General features: G+C 35.6%; 1 protein-coding gene across 6 annotated transcripts in view; it reads right to left on the bottom strand.

The window, feature by feature from the left end:
• Positions 1 to 24: 24 nt before the first annotated feature.
• The window catches only part of TTC3 (tetratricopeptide repeat domain 3), a 187,913-nt gene continuing 170,587 nt past the window's right edge, over positions 25 to 17,350 (bottom strand). For 4 of the 6 annotated variants that reach the window (XM_074213971.1, XM_074213970.1, XM_074213967.1 and 1 more), the window contains 5 exons: positions 15,527 to 15,879; positions 12,514 to 12,640; positions 12,161 to 12,349; positions 11,864 to 11,956; positions 2,695 to 10,442 (listed from right to left, as the gene is read on the bottom strand). In XM_074213971.1, coding sequence (XP_074070072.1) covers positions 10,329 to 10,442; positions 11,864 to 11,956; positions 12,161 to 12,349; positions 12,514 to 12,640; positions 15,527 to 15,879 — 876 coding nt within the window. In that variant the 3' untranslated portion in view covers positions 2,695 to 10,328. The other 2 variants (XM_074213969.1, XM_074213968.1) reach the window with 2 other exon arrangements.

Below are 17,350 nucleotides of genomic sequence, written 5' to 3'. Positions count from 1 at the left end.
GGTGGAATAATTAATCAAAATGATTATGTAAATCTTTCCAAATAGATAAAAAAAATCAGAAAACAGAATTTGTACTAGGTGTGATGGTTCATGATAACTTGAGCTCAGTTGTTGACTGGGCATCTTCAGTAAGTCAGGAGAAATCCCTGGGGTGGGGTGGCATCAAGCTGCCTAAAGAGGGGCAAACTGGCCTGAATCAGAAATAGAAGTGGGTCAGATCTTGTGTTGATCAGCAATGGGACTGAGTGGTGAATAGCACTCCCTGGGCAGGACAGAGAGAAAGCGAGAAGGGGAAAGAAAAAAATAAAAAAGGAGGAAATAGGGGAAAAAGGAAGATGAAAGGGGGGAAAAAAGGAAGATGAAAGGGGGAAAAAAGGAAGAAAGGTAAGAAGAAAGGATGGGAAAAAAAGGAGTAAATATAACTTCTAAATTATTTGTTGGAAACAATTACGCATATTTTCCAAAAAAGCATATTCTGAAGTTTGCCACCTGATCCCTTTTACTATTTTCCAATTCCAATTTTTGAAACCATCAGTCACACTGAGTCAGAAATGCTGATTAAAAACCAACCGTTCATTCTGAAGAATCTGTTGATAAGAATAAGGAGCTGGTTTGATTTTAAGTCTTTTTTTGTTGTCAGAGAGTGAGAATGAGCAAAAATTTAGGTTGGAGTTACTCCTCTCACTCATTTGTTTCTCCTGAAATATACTTGCTTCCGAAATATGTTTTCTACTAAGGGGAGTAAGAAAGAACATTTTGTTGCACCTGGGGTCAGAAAAAACATTTTCTTAAGTTTTGTCAATACCAAGGGCAACCTAAAAATTGGAGAGATTTATGCAATTGCTGTTTTAATTCAAAATATATTTTTCAGCAATGAAATCAGTAGCACACTAGACTCTTGTCAGTTTATCAGTCATCTTGTTGGCTGGACTTCGAACTTTCTTCTGGAGAGTCTAGAAGGAGACATACTGAGAGATCAATGCCTGGGGGAAAGCAAGAGATGATGAAGGTAGAAATCACTAAAATCCATGAAGAGACTCATAGTCTATAAATAATTTCATAAAAATTTCTTAAAGCCTTAGATCCACCATTAATCCTAAGAACTTTCTGTGGATCATTTTGTGGATTTTGGTGAGTAAAAGATTTCATTTTTGTCTCCAGCTCTTAGCCTAACTGCCAGCATATGCTATGTGCTTATTAAAAACATTTATTGATTAACTGAGTCCTAAAGCTCTCACTCTCTGAACATCTACCTCAGACCTGGCAGTCCAGCTCTGATAATGGATCTGTGGGCTCATGAGTCATGTAGAGGAGAGTGTGCTGAACTTGGAGGAAGACAGGAAAACTCAAGTACAAATCTTATTTCAAACACAAAGTACATAGGTCTCTTAACCTCTCACAGCCTATTTCTGCATTTGTAAAATGTATTTAGTGGTAAATGAAGCACTATATACATTCTAGTCATTATTGTTATCAATTAATTAATAACATTAATTAATCAACAATTATTAAGTATATACTATGTATTAAGCATTGGTAAAACCATTGATACAAAAAAGAGGTAAGAGATAGTCCAGGCCCTCAAGGAGCTTACAATCTAATAGGAGACAACATGCAAATAGTTACTTACAGAGCAGGCTATATATAAAATAAGTAGGATTAGCAGAGGGTAGGCACTTAGAATGAAGAGTGATTAGGGAAGGCTTCATGGAGAAGGTAGAATTCCTTTAAAGGAAGCTAGGGAGGTCAGCAATCAGAGCAGAGGACGAACATTTTAGGCATGGGGACTGAAGTTGAGAGATGTTAAGTGTCTTGTTTGTGCAATAGTCAGGAGGCAAGTACCTGGCCCTGAATTTAACAGGGTGCTTTCTAGTACTACTCCTGCCATGTCACTTGATGTACCTGTTATGGAGTACCCCTTCTCTCTTTTCACTTCTAGCTTAAGAGAACAGTATTCAAAAATCACTCCTAGAAAGGTTATGTTCATCAATTGCACTAGGCTTCCACCTAAGATCTTATAGACTTCTCAAATCAAAACCACCCTGGCTACCACTTCTCTATATGCTGTCTCCCTCTATTAGAACAGAACTTGCTTCAGAGAAGGAATGGATGGAACATAAATTCTTAAAACATGCCCATTTATTTATTCATTTTCCAAGTTTGTAAAGGCTGAGGGAAGGAAGATTAAGCCTAAGCATCTGTGTAATACTCTCCTCCTGAGATATGATAAGAATTTGCAGAAGAGTTATTCTGGCTTAGAGAGAGCATGGGTTTGCTTCCAAGTTTTTGTCTGGGATAGGTTCTTGATGGGAGATTCTGAGAATCTGACATGTAGAGGAACTGGAAAACTGCATTTGTCCTTATCTGCAGTTTGCTACCCTAGAAACATCAGGAAATCTCTCTAGGGTAGAGCTGAGATATAGAAGAGTTCATTTACTCTGTATATTGTTTGGTGTGTTCTAATCTAACTATTTTCTCTGAATTCTGTTTACTATTAGCTTGGACACTCTGCTCAATTACTATGGTCTTTGAGTAGCTAGCATTTGGTGGGGACGAAAATTTTGAAGTACTCCTTACCTGTTAGTGGAATTCAAACAGGAAAGGCAGTATGAACTCCAAAACTCATTCTTCTAGACTATCAATAGAGAGAGTAGATAGGTCTAATCCTAGACTGGTATCCACACTCTGAGGAGAGAACAGAAAGAGTACCCTCCTAGTACAAATCAAGTCTCCCTTGAAAAGGGGTGGATGAGATCGCATAAATATAAATTCATGACTCCCTGGGAAGAATCCCTTAAGGCAGACACAGTGTATACATATGTATACATATAACCTCTATGGGACACACACGCGCACCACACACACACACACACACACCCCTCCCTTATACAATTGTTTTCTACTAGATCTTATGGTAATTTGAGAGGCAAAACTTTCCCATTCATGGATATTTACAAATGACAACTGAGAACTCAAGTCAGAAAATCTACTTTGTGCTGGCATTTACAGAAAAGTGATAGAAGGAAGAGAAGAAACGCAATCAGTTTCTTAAGCACCCACTATGTATTAAGCACTAGACAGAATGGACCACTGGTTTAAGTTAACAGAAGTGGTTCTAAATCTATTTAGCAATTTCTAAATTCCATTCCCAAGTGTGAGGAAATTTTAATTGCTTTTCTAATAAAGTACTATACATGGGGAATACATCAGCCTTGTTTGAGAAAAGCTCAATTTTCTAGGTCAATCTTTTGAAAGGAATGAAAAATGCACATTATATGATAAGCACTAGTTTTTTTGAGATATCTTTGTTTTCACATTGCCAAGATTTCTCCTTGTTATCTCTCAGTGACAGTACAATGAAGAATTTTTTAAAAAAAGAGGGAGAAAAAAGATTCAGTTACATTGATTAAATATATGCAATGTGTCACACCTGCAGATCCCTCTCTACTCCCCTGTAAATGTCTTATAGCTCTTTTTGGGGAGGTCAAGTCTGTTCTTTGTAATTTTACAAAATTAACTTTTGATTGTTGTAGTCATTATGTATATACTGTTCCTTTCTATGCTTCTCTGTATTTAGTATTCTTTTCAAAATAGTATCGATAGCACAGCATAATGGACATTTACTTTGCAGTTCTTTACTATCACAGAAAGGACTTCTACAAATATCTTGAAATATATGTAGACTTTTTTTTTGTCAGCAATCTCCTTGAGGTATATGTCTAACACAGACCCTAGATAAAGAGTATGATCATTTTGGCTGCTTTATTTGCATAATCTCAAGTTTATTTCCAGAATGAACTCACAACTCCATCAATAACGAGTTTTATTGTTTCCATCTTTCTATAACACTTCCTGTTTTTTTCTTGGACTTATTTTGTCATTTTTGCCAATTTGCAGCATTTGAGGTGAAACCTCAAGATTGTTTTGATTTACATTCTCCATGAGTGATTCTTTCATGTTTGTTAATAATTTGATTCTTCTTTAGAGAACCGTTAGCTCATTTTCTTTAACCATGGTGGTACCTTTATTCCTTCTCTTGTTTCACTGTTCTAGAACAATATAAAATAATAGGGAGGACAGTAAGACTTCCTTGCTTTATTTTGTATTTATTGGAAAAGTTTCTAGTCTATTGCTTTACATATGATGCACTTTGGTTTTAGAGAAAGATTTTTCACAATGATAAAAATGTCCCTCTTTGGCTATACTTTGAGACTTAGATTTTTTTTTTTTAAAGCATGAATACCTTGTTATTTTATTAAAGGCTTTTTCTGTATCTCATTTGATTCTTTTTAAAATTTTTTTTTGTAAGGCAATGGGTTTCACACAGGTGTCTGAGGCTGGATCTGAGCTCAGGTTCTCCTAACTCTAGGGCCAGTGTTTTATCCACCACTATGTGGTGCAGTGGATAGAGCACTGGTCTTGGAGTCATGAGGATGGAAATTTGAATTCAGCCTCAGACATTTGACTCTTACTAGTTGTATGACACTGGGCAAGTCACTTAACCCTGATTGCCTCGTATCCAGGGTTATCTCCAATAGCTCTGATCCATATTTGCTGACTCAGATGGCTCTGGAGAAGAAAGTGAGACTGGTGATTTTGCACCCCTTCACTCAAATCTAACTCATGTACTTGTCATGGCATCATCTCCCTAATGCTGTGGTCCTCTTTGAAAATGAAGGACAAGGGGGCAGCTAGGTGGCACAATGGATAGAGCATGGACCCTGGAGTCAGGAGTACCTGAGTTCAAATCCTGCCTCAGATACTTAATAATTACCTAGCTGTGTGGCCTTGGGCAATCCACTTAACACCTGCCTTGGAAAAATCCTAAAAAAAACCCCAACAAAGTACAAACATTTCTGTTTCTAGTGAGAAAACTGCATGGTTGCAGATATGATTGTTGAATGCATTTATATTTAACCATACCTGACTCCTTAAAATAAATCCAACTTGGTCATAATGATTTATTGAATGAACCGTGGTAGTCTGACATGATATTTTAAAGGAATTTTTGAATAATATTCATTCAGTGATATTTGCCTAAGGTTTCCTTGGTTTAGGCACTGGGACTACATTTGTCTCATAAGTCTGGAGATGCTTTCTCAGTTTCTGAAGGAAAAAATGTATAGTGTTGATATTTATTATTCTTGAAAAATTTTATGAGAATTCTTCTGAAAACTCAGGAACAGGAATTTTTCCTTTAGTGGTTCTGACTTCATTGGCATTTCTATTTTCTTTTCAGAGACTTAATTTTTAAAAAAACTTTAAAAAAATTTATTTAAGGCAATGGGGTTAAATGACTTGCCCAAGATCACACAGCTAGGTAATTATTAAGTATCTGGGGCTGAATTTGAACTCAGATCCTCCTGACTCCTGGGCCAATGCTCTATCCACTGCCACCTAGCTGCCCTGAGACTGAATTTTCTAACACCTTTTAAGGCACTCCTTGATTTTGGAGGCATATATATATAAAACTGCAGAATATGTTGATAATTTTTTTATTTCTTAAGGTTTTTCCTGTGATTTTACCATATTCATTTTGTTGCTTTGCTTTTATAATCTCTTCTTTTTAATTGTGTTGGCAAGATTTAACAACTTTATAAATCTTTTAAAAAGAACCAGCTTTTAGTTTGATCAGGTCTACAGTAGTTGTTTGCAGTTTAATTATTTACCTATTTCTCCTGATCTTTAAGATTTTTTTTTCTTTTGCTTAATTTGTTTTTTGAAATGTATACTCAGTTCATTATCCTTTTGAAAAATTTTGCTGTGTGCATTTATACACACACGCACACACACACATTTGTATGTCTATCATTTTTTCATCATTTATTGATCCATCATTAGTTCCACCCCTCACACTCCAAGATTGCCTTATGTTTATCTTAGAAATGTGGTTATGTTGGGCAGCTAGGTGGTGCAGTGGATAGAGCACCAGCCCTGGAGTCAGGAGGACCAGAGTTCAAATGTGGCCTCAGATACTTAATAATTATCTAGCTGTGTGACCCTGGGCAAGCTACTTAACCCTGTTGCCTTGCAAAAACCAAAAAAAAAAAATGTGGTTATGTTGTCTCATTATTTTGTTTCTTATAATCATTGATTACTCCTTTGATTTATTTCTTGATTCTCTAGTTATTTATGATTACATTATTGTCTCCATTTGATTGATCTTTCTTGTGTATGTACTTTCTTAATATGATGTACTGTTATAATATTTAAAGAATGTGTTAATATTACTACATTTTTATATTTATTTGTTAATTTCTATCCCATATGGTCAGGTGTTGATAAGAAATATGATAAATTCTTTAGTTGTCTTTTTTTTTTTAAGTTTTTGCAAGGCAGCAGGGTTAAGTAGCTTGCCCAGGGTCACACAGCTAGGGAATTATTAAGTGTCTGAGGCCGGATTTGAACTCACGTACTCCTGACTCCAAGGCCGGTGCTCTATCCACTGCACCACCTAGCCACCCCCAATCAGGCCACTTTTAAGGTCGACACCAACACCATACAGATAACCTCTCTCCTCCCATGAGAATGCTCCTCAGTAGAACTACTCCTCAATTGGGAAGGAAGGAAACAAGCATTAAGTGCCTACCATGCTCCAGACACTGTGCTATGCTCTTTGCAAATATCTTTTGATCTTCATAGCAACATTAAGTTAGGTGCTAGTTGAGGAAATGGAAAGAGAGAGGAGCTAAGTGACTTGTCCAGGGCCACCTCTCAAAGGAAACATTTGAAGTCTTCCTGACTCGTGTGCTCTCTTTACAGTGCCACTGTGGGCCCCAGGGATCTTCCACCTTCCCAGTTTCAATCTCTCCTTGACCATGCATTCTCCTTGCGCCCTTTCTGCTTTGAGACTCTGGAAATGATCTTTCTGTTGTTGTTACCCAGGGACTTGGTGAGGGGGAGTGGTTATCAGGCAGGGATATTGTGTCTTGGAAAGTTACAATGGAGCCATAGAGAAATACCTGAAAACACACTTTCTAGTAGCAAAGTCAATACTGATTTCATTAGAGCTGTAGAATTAAAAAGCTGGCATAGAGGGTATTGTAAGTCAACTAGTGAGAAGACTGGGAAGAAAAGGGAAGGATGGCTGAAATGTATACCCAGTTCATTACAATGGACCATTGATAAATAAGGAAGGGAGCAAAAACTTGTCTTCTTTTTTACTAATATACTATGTTTTAATAGTTTATATAAAATTACTTTTTTCATGTAGAGTAGCTCACATCATATTTTAAAAAAAGCACAGGGATGTTATACAATTTTTAATTCCATAAAAGTTCAGTATTATACAAAATGCTATCCCAGGGTCAGTTTAATAGGAATAGAACTGAGTAGAGAGGAATCTTCCAAAGGGGATATTTGGATGGCAAAAAAAAGTTAGACCCACCAGGGAGCAGAATCTGAAGTAAGAACTGAATTAGTGTAATTTGAAGATATTGGCTAAAAATGCAACAGAAGGGTCTGAGATTCTGGTTTATGATACCTTAATATTTTGATAAAACATTGGCTACAGAAATTTTAAGTTGTACAGATTTTTGAGCTATTTGAACTATCTGGCAAAAGCAGGAATTCCTTGGGACCCAGTTTTTAACTTCATATTATGTTACCCAAACTTCAACTTAAATAATTTGATCAGAAAAATTATGTCTAGGGGTGGTGGCTAGGTGGCGCAGTGGATAGAGCATGGGCCTTGGAGTCAGGAGTACCTGAGTTCAAATCTGGCCTCAGACAATTAATAATCATCTTGCTGTTTGGCCTTGGGCAAGCCACTTAACCGCATTGCCTTGCAGAAACCTTAAAAAAAAAAAGCAAAATTATGCTTAGTCTTTGAAGAATTGATGAAATAATATTAGAATAAGGACATTCTCAAAGCCTTTGTTCCCTTCTGTAAAATGAGAACAAGAGCACCTACCACAGAAGGTTGTTTTACAATGATTTCTAAATCTTGAAGAACTCTAGAAACATGAGCTCTAATAACAATTATTATTATGTTTACATTCACTCAGTAAACAAAAATTTAATACTTAAAGAACAGAGATGCCCAAGTTAACAATGAAAAACTACTGAGATTTTGCTGAAAGATGCAATAAGATACTTATTTTACTTTTTTTTGCATGACAATGGGGGAGATAATTATTATAATATCTTCACTTTCTTAATGAGAAATTAGCCTTGAAAAGTTGTCCTATTGCCCTTTTCAAAAAATATATCAATTGAATAAAATTAAGAGGAATGTTAAAAAAATTTCAAAATCCTACGTTCCAACCAAACTTGAATTTAGAAGTAAAATTTTGTTGTACTGGAGTTCTTAAATTCATGTAATCTAAATCACAGAATGCCTCCAAAGTGAAGCACAGATCTTCCTGTGAGAAGAAAACTACTTTTTTATTTAGGTTTTTGCAAGGCAATGGGGTAAGTGGCTTGCCGAAGGCCACACAGCTAGGTAATTATTAAGTGACTGAGGCTGCATTTGAACTCAGGTCCTTCTGACTCCAGGGTTGGTACTCTATCCACTGTGCTACTTAGCTACCCCAGAAAACTACTTTTTTAAAGCTTCTTTAATGTTTCACAAACTTAAGAATCTCCTGGAATCCTGGGACTTATATATAAGATTAGGATCATTATCATGTGATCAAGTAGATAAGATGATTTGAAACTAGGAATGTAAAACATCAACTACTAAATACAAAAATGCTAAGGTGGTATTTATTTTAAAGGTGACTGGGTCAACAATAACTGTACAAAGAACATTACTCGATTTCACTGAAATAAGACAACTTTTAAAATAGGTGCTCAATAAATACTTATTGAGCAAATTCATTAATTTTTCAATTTACTAAGAAGCAATTTGGCAAAACGGTGCCCTCGTGTTTGAAACATTAATTTGAAAACTTATGAGATGAATTTAGAAGAGAAACCTACCAATTTCAAAAACAATGAAGATGAGATTTAAAAATGTTTTTTTCAAACATTCCAAGTTTCAGAGAAATGCAATTTATTCAAGATTAATTGATAGTGTAGTTAAACTTTATGCCTATGAATCACTAAATTTAAGATTTATTTCTTCCCAGTTTTTGAAAGTTGTTTAGGAGTAAAATCTTAGAAGTGATTACTTAATATTATATTAATCTAACTATATGCTGAACTCTTCCCTTTTCCTTATACCCTGGTTGAGTACAGCATGAGTGCAATCATAATTATTTCCTTCAGAGGCAACTCATTTTAGGTATGTAATCTATATTTGGGAACAGATTTGAAAAGAGAATAATGGTAATGTTATTTAATTTTTGTTTTCACAATGTGATGAACACAGAGAAGAAACAATAAATAATCATGTGTGTCTGAAGAAATACTACTCCTCTATTATTAAAATATTAGTTCCAAATTTGGGGTTCTAGTAGTCTTTATTTTAGCATGAATAGTCTATACAATTTAGAAAACTAAGAATTTTTACTAAAATTGAATAAAATCTATTTCTCATAAAAATGGAGGGGATAAAAGGAACATTAGGCAGATTATAAACTTATGCATAAAATAATTTTAGAAGAGATATGAAATAAAAAGCAAAGTGTATCTAAACAAAGATTTCTTCAATCAAAATCAAGATCATGGTTTCCTTAAATTTACTTTTAATGTAGATGATGTAAAAGAATAAAATAGATAATCATGTTTTCAAACAAGCACATTTTCCCCATTAAGAGGAAAATGAGAACGCTTTAACAGGTCAAGTTAAAAGTTGCAACTCAAAATACATTTTTTTTTTTTAGGTTTTTGCAAGGCAAATGGGGTTAAGTGGCTTGCCCAAGGCCACACAGCTAGGTAATTATTAGGTGTCTGAGACCGGATTTGAACCCAGGTACTTCTGACTCCAGGGCCAGTGCTTTATCCACTAAGCCACCTAGCCACCCCTTCAAAATATATTTCTTAATGGAACCTTTCAATCTCTAAAGTGTCTGTCTCTCCAATAAAAACTCTGAACTAAACTTAGTCACTTGCCATATGTAAAGATAGGATCATAGAGTCCCAGTATATTAGAAATAAGAATTCTTAGAGACCACATGTAGATTTTACAGCTGAGGAAACCTTATTAAAAAAAAAAAATCTTACTATGTGTGTGTATGTGTGTGTGTGTGTGTGTGTGTGTGTGTGTGTTAAGTGGTTTATCAGTCATTTCAATTGTGTATTGTTGTGTAATATGATAGTTTTTCTTCAAATATATGTACATGCTTTACATTTTCATGTTATTTTATACTTGATATAGTTATTCATACTCAACAAATTAATATTATGGGAACTTTTGGTTAAATGGCATAGCAGTAAGGCAATTGTTAAATTTTAGTAGGCTGGCCTGATCCAGAAAGTGCAGGAAATTCTTCTGCTAACAGGACATATTCACGGCAAGTTGGGCATGTACTTTGTTCTTTAAGCCACTGTTCAATACACTGAAAACAAGGGGAAAAATCCATAAATACCTTCTCATAATGTTCTCTCTCATTCCTGCTAGAGGGGGTTTTTCTATTCATATATGGTCAGCATTGCTTCTAAGCTCACACCTGATCCAGGGACCCAAAGCTCCCTACACTCCACAAGCCATTTCTGTCCAGGGAGAAAGCACGCAAGAAGTTCCCAAAATAATGCATCTGCTTAAAGAATGAGGTGATTTTGTCCGGTGCTGACTCATGGCCTCACTTGGACAATACAAGCTCCCTGGGGCCTGATCTATCTCTTTTTCCCTATCCTACCTGTGAGATTCTCTGGACTCTGCACTTGGAAGCATTTGATGACCTTTGGGTTAAGGCAACCCCCTCTCTAAATTCCTAGTCTCTGTAACCCGTTTCATAACTTCCAGTAAGTAAGCATCTTCATAAGCATCTTCATCTCTGGCCCAGATTCCATAAACTCTTAATTGATTTACCTGAGGAATGGTTTCATTCTTCCTACCTTTATCCCTACTCTTAGCACATGATAGGCCTTTAATAAATATTAATTTATTTAATAAATTTTAGCTAATTTATACCTGGAATGTCTTTATCCTGGCTCCTTTCAGATCCTGAATTTTCTGAGTTCTAACCTATTCTCATATTTCTACCTTAATGCTACTCAATTTTTTTGTAAAGTGGTATTAACTTATGTATTTTTTATTATTTACTTATTAACATTATATATATTATATATTTATACACATATATGAAGAAAGACAAAAAAAGGGTTCTATGTTCCTTTCTAAACAGTAGGTAAAAGAATTGTTAGCGACCCCATCAGTTTCAATCTAATAGTATAAATATTGGATTAATGTTAAATAATAATTAACAACCATAACATATAAAAATTTATGTATAAACCTTGACTGAGCTATTGTACATACAGATTCTCAATCTAGGGTCAATCTGATCTAGTCTAAGAACCAAGGTTGACCAGTTTACAAAACAAAGAGCCAGGAGGAAGCAAGATGGGAATGGGTTAAAATCCTAGCCTTTCCCCTCATTTATGTATATAGCCTTGGGCAAGTGATTTAATCTTTTTAAGTCTCAGTTTTGTCATTTATGAAATTAGGGGGCTTGATTTAGATAATTTTAAGATTCTTTCCAAGTCTAATCCCTATGACAGTTTCTAATTTATTATGCAAACTAGAGCAAATGCAGGTTTGCATTTTTTTGGTATATAAAATCTATTTACAAATACATTTTGATTTGTAGTTAAAACCATGTGTTCCAGACCAGCCATCCGTGCTGTGGCTCCTAACCTTCTGAAAACATAAAAGATAAAACATTTTGATATCTTGGAGATTGTCAAAATTGTCCCCATTAAAGAAACTGAGACCTAGAATGCCATGAGTTGTTTTCACATCAAATAGAAATCATACCCATTTATGAAACTGATGCCCACAATCCACCTCACATACATGTTCATCGTTTAGCTCTTCATAGCATATTATACAGGGATCATCACTGGAGGCCTGTGGAAACAAGTGAAATGAAAATCATTTATATTATAACATTTCATTTCATTAAAAGCTTGAGAGAAGTTCCTGACAAGAAAGGTAAATTTACAGTTGAGCTTTAGACTGTTAAAAAAAAACACACACACAACAAAATTAACTATTTTTGCTTATTAGAAAGTCATATAAAGTTGCATGAGAGGAAGTAAAAGTGAAACTCACAGATGAATCATTTGATTTTTGCCACTTTGACTTGGAGGGTCCTCCAACAACTACCCATGGTTTGGTAACTGTTTGGGAAGGTGGGACTGTGGTGGGACTAGATACTGTTACATTTTCTGCTGAATGTCTAACACCAGAAGATTCAGCAGCAGCACTTAACACATTCTTCATATCTTTTTCTTGAACTGCCTAAAAAATATTTAGGGAAAAAACCATACAAAGACTTCAATATTACAAAAAAAAATTTCTAACAGAAATGGCTATAAGAATTTTAAAATGGAGCAGTGTTAGTTATATTACAAAAATATTAGAATAAAATAAGAAATCTTATTGGATCTGTTTGAAATACTAACCGTTTTTTTATTCTGCTCATCGAGAATAAGTTCTGTTACACTTCTGACCATTTCATCAGACTCTAAACTTGCACGTGCAGTTCCTTCTTGATTTTGTATTTTTAGAACAAAATTCAGAAGCTCAACACTGAAAGGGAAAGAAGGTGCTTACAGAGGAACAGCAGTCTATATTATGAATTATTAAGGTAGTAGTCAATCCATAAATATTTAAAAACTACCTATTTTGTACTTCCTCTTCACCTCTTCTTCATGGGGTGCCTTTCTTCTGTCAAGATGCAACTTAAGTACAACCTTCTATGTGAGGCTTTTCCTGATTCTCCCAACATGTAGTTTTTTGTTTACCTTATATTTACTTATTTACTATTTATTTGTATTTGTCCTCTTTATGTTCATTCTGCACATACTTAAATATGTGATGCCTCCTACATTCGAATATAAGCTTCTTTAGAATAAGGATTATTTCATTCTTTAGATCTTTCTTTCCTTTGCCTAGCATTGTGTCTGACACATATGTGCTTATTTTAAGGTGATTTTGGAGGAAAGAAGAAGGGGCCTTAAGGAAAAGCCCCATACATCCAGCTTACTATAATATCACTCTTAACTACAGTAAGTAGGTGACAGTTGATCAGGGCCTGCAAGAAATGATATGGATTCTGAGAGACAGAAGCTAGAAGGGAACAGAAGCTAGAAGGGAACAGATTCTCCAAGTCAACTGCAGTAAAGGTCTGAAGTTTGGAGATGGAGTGCTTTGTAAGAGGAACTGCAGGAATGCCAGTTTGCCTAGACTGCAGTGTCCATATTCAGTCAAGAAACCTTTGTTCTTTTCCCCCTAAGTCCTGAGCACCCTGGACAAAAAGAGGCAAGGCAATCCCTTTCTTCAAGGACCTGACAATGGATTTAGGGGGACAGCAAACAAACTAAAAAAAAAAAAAAAACAAAACCACATACAACACTGGAATTAAGAGGATTTGGGAAAGGTTTCCTGTGCATTTTAGTTGGGATTTAAAGGAAGCCGAGGCAGAAATTAGGTAGGAGAGCATTTGAGGGATGGCGGACGGGCTGAGCTGAGAGATGGAGACCAATGTTTCTGGATCAAAGAGTTACAGGTTAAGGAAGGTGTAAGAAGACTGGAAAGATGGGGGGGGGGGTGGAGAGAGCTCAAAAATGAAGAGCTTTGAACTCCAAATAGAGGATTCTGCATTTGATTCTCAAGGTGGTAAAAAGCCTCTAAAATTTATGGTGTGAGTGTTTAACACGTTTGGATCTGTGCTTTAGGAAAATCACTTTGATGGCTGAATGCAGGATAGGTCAGAGAAGGGGAGACTTGAGGAAGACAGATCTCTCTGCATATCATTGCAGCAGTTAAAAGCTTGAGGTGATGAGGGCCTGGACAAGAGTGGTGATAGTATCAGAGTCAGAAGGGACATATTTGAAAGATTATCCATAGATGAAATTGATCTCTGTAGGACTAGGGATTCCTAAAGTGACCTCAGACTTTGTGTAATAGGATTCCCACTACTTTTAATCTTATGTCCAATTTCATGGCTCTGGATCTCAGGAAAACTGAAACATCAGGAAAAGCAAAACTATGGAGTAAAAGAAAAACTAAGTCTACATAATAGGAGATGAAAAGGTTTGTCTCAGAAGGAAAATTCTTAAAGTAGGTGAAGGCACAATCTCCCTTTACCATACTGTGACCCAAAGACTCTCTTCTCTTTGGTTTAGAAAGTAGGAAAAAGAAGAAACCTTTACAGTTACAGCTGGTCCCCATACTACCCCATCTTTCCAGGTTGCAAGATGCACCATAGATAATGGTGGCCTTCCTATTGCTGTCAGCTCTGGGGGAGGGAAGAGACTACAATCTTGGACTAGTTTACTGCCTTTTCTACCCTAGTTCATGTCAGAACATGGGTTGTTCTAGCACCAAGACTGGAAGGTCTGAAGAATCTTGGTAGCATTGCTGCTCCCTAAGTAAAAGCCTTATATTTCTTTCTCAAATTGTGTCCCCAGATTTTCCTGCTCTGGACAAAGGCCCTATCTGCCCTAGTTATGGCTCTGACCAAGGTTGATCTCACTACTACCTTCAGGAGGTCTATGTCTAAGACAATGCCATTAGCTCATTTTCAGTTACTGCCCCTGATAACCCAATTTTTGAGATTAGTTTTCCTTATTTACCCTGAGAAAAGGATGACTGTTTAAAAAAGAAAAGATGCTGTTTTTTTTCCCTTCAGATTTTTTAATTGAAGTGACTCTTGATCAGCTCATTCCATATTTATCCATTTGTCTGGAAGGCAGTCTAATTAGGGATAAACTTTCTAACTACACATCTCTACAAAAACCAGTTATGCCTTTTAAGGTAGACATAAGGTCACAAGCTCTAAGTAGGGACTGACTACCACATTATTTCTTTCTTTCTTTTGGCTTTTTTTTGCAAGGCAGTGGGATTAAGTGACTTGACCAAGGTCATACAGCTAGGTAATTACTAATGGTCTGTAGCCACATTTGAACTCAGGTCCTCCCAACTCCAGGGCCAGTGCTCTATCCACTGTGCAACCCAGCTGTCCCCCCATGCTTTGTTTTTATTTTTGCCTTTTTCACAATGTTTCTTAAATAAGAAGCAAACCAAGGGAGCTTAGTAACATGCAGTTCATTAACCAATTAAGACACACACACACACACACACACACAGTCAACCACAAAATTTTTCATCACACCAACTTCCATGGGTTTTTAAAACCTCAGCAAATCAGCTGGGGCAGGGCTAAATGTAAATCCATTAGGATTTAATTTGGGTATTTAAATAAGATTGTGGTATGTTACAATAATATGAAATTATCTGTCAATTCATTTCATATTTAAAAAAGAGTGGGGGAGAAGAAATTTATGTAGTAAAAGTTCTTAGCTAAGGAACAACAGAATACCAAAGAGTCCTTTAGGGAAGTACACTCTCATTAGGGAACTAAGCTGTGCCTGGAAAAATTATTCAATTAAATCCCACTTTTTATATAACTACCTGCTGTAATTTGGGAATATGTTTGCCAGATGCTCAATCACGTTGTTAAAAGGCTTCTTCTGTGGCTGGCTGGGTGTGCTGACATGTGTCTGTGCAACACCTTTGGAGCTTTGATTAAAATGAGTATCCATTTCAGAATTCTTAACAATCACTGATGGTTGGGTAATCTGACATGGATCAGAACAAGATGCTTGTAAAAGAACAGAAGGTATCTCCATTGAACAGTCACTGACAGAATGCAGACTTGTGTTCTGAAGTGCCAGGGCTTGGTTTCCAGTTAATAAATTAGTTGGGGTAATCACTGGACTTTTGTCATCAGGACATGAAAATTCAGAAAGTAATTTAGGATGAACCTGTATAAAACATATCATAATGGCTGGCTCATTAATATGAACATGCTTGCCTTGAATTAACTAGGAAACAAAATTATAAGGAGAAAGATCAACTGACAAATTAATTTTTCCAATGTATAAAATAATGGCTACTATTAGGTAATTTACTTAAAAAAAGAATTATAAAGGAAAGCTTACATGTCAAATTATAATTAACCAAATATTTCCACCTTAAACATTCAAAAATGTTCTTTTCTTTTAAATTACTATTGACTACAAAACAGCCAAGGCTAGGTTTCTGATTTCAGTTAACTATCTATACTTTATTTTTTTCTATAAATTTGTAAAGTTCTTCTTTTTCCAATTTTAGGAAAACGTATTAGTGAAATATTAGTCTTTCTTTGGAGAGTAAGCTAGGCAGTCTAAGTAGTATCATTTAGCCTGAAATACTTCATAAAATCTCCTAGGACTTGGTATTACAAAGTGGTTTTAAGGTCCCTAGTAATGTTAAATATATGCTAGAAGTATAAATTATAAAAAGAAATTCTTATTTGATGCTTTTGTTTCTTTTTCATCTAATGTACAATCCTTGTCAAGATGATACTTTATTTAGTTAAGTAATATTCCAATTTATTCTTTTTCTTTCTTAGATTTTTGCAAGGCAATGGGGTTAAGTGGCTTGCCCAAGGCCACACAGCTAGGTAATTTTAATTAACTTAATGTTAACTTAACTTAACACTTAATGTGTCTGAGGCTGCATTTGAACCCAGGTACTCCTGACTCCAGGGCCAGTGCTCTATCCATTACGCCACCTAGCCACCCCTCTTTTTCTTTTTCTAAGTGCCAACTATTTTATGTAGCTTCTTTATGAAATTTGTTTTTTGGAGATGTCTCATGGTCCACTATAATCAAAGTAGAGCAATTTTTATGAACTATCTGACAGATGATGAGTAAGTTTACATTTGGCTAGGTCAAATAACATTACTCCAGCAATCTCTAATCCCAATTTGAAGAATGTTTCCCCCCCCCACAGCTATTTATTTATTTTTGATTTTTGGACTCTTGCAAGTGACTTGCCCAAGGTCGCACAGCTATGCAAGTATTAAGTATCTGAGGCCACATTTGAACTCAGGTCCTCCTGACTCCAGAGCTGGTGCTCTATCCACGGTGTCACTTAGATGCCCGTTTCACTTTTCTATGTCTAATTTATTTTATTTTTCAAATCATTCAACATTTAATCAGTGCCTATTATATGCAAAGGTCCATGTAATATGTCTGTAACACAGAACAAAAGTTGGCATTGTATAAATATCTGATAGAATACACAGATGTTACACTTCAATGTTCTACAAATTTAAAAACAGAAAATAAAAGGCTTAAGATGGCAATAAGCTTTTGTTGTCTTCTCAACTTTACTTTTATTGTTTTTGTCACTTTAAATTCTAAATATATTTTTTTCCTTTCCTATCTCTCCCATTCCTTAAAACAAAGA

This window comes from Macrotis lagotis, chromosome 1 (genome assembly GCF_037893015.1).
Source record: "Macrotis lagotis isolate mMagLag1 chromosome 1, bilby.v1.9.chrom.fasta, whole genome shotgun sequence".
NCBI lineage: Eukaryota > Metazoa > Chordata > Mammalia > Peramelemorphia > Peramelidae > Macrotis > Macrotis lagotis.
This window is presented reverse-complemented; position numbering and strand designations above follow the sequence as displayed.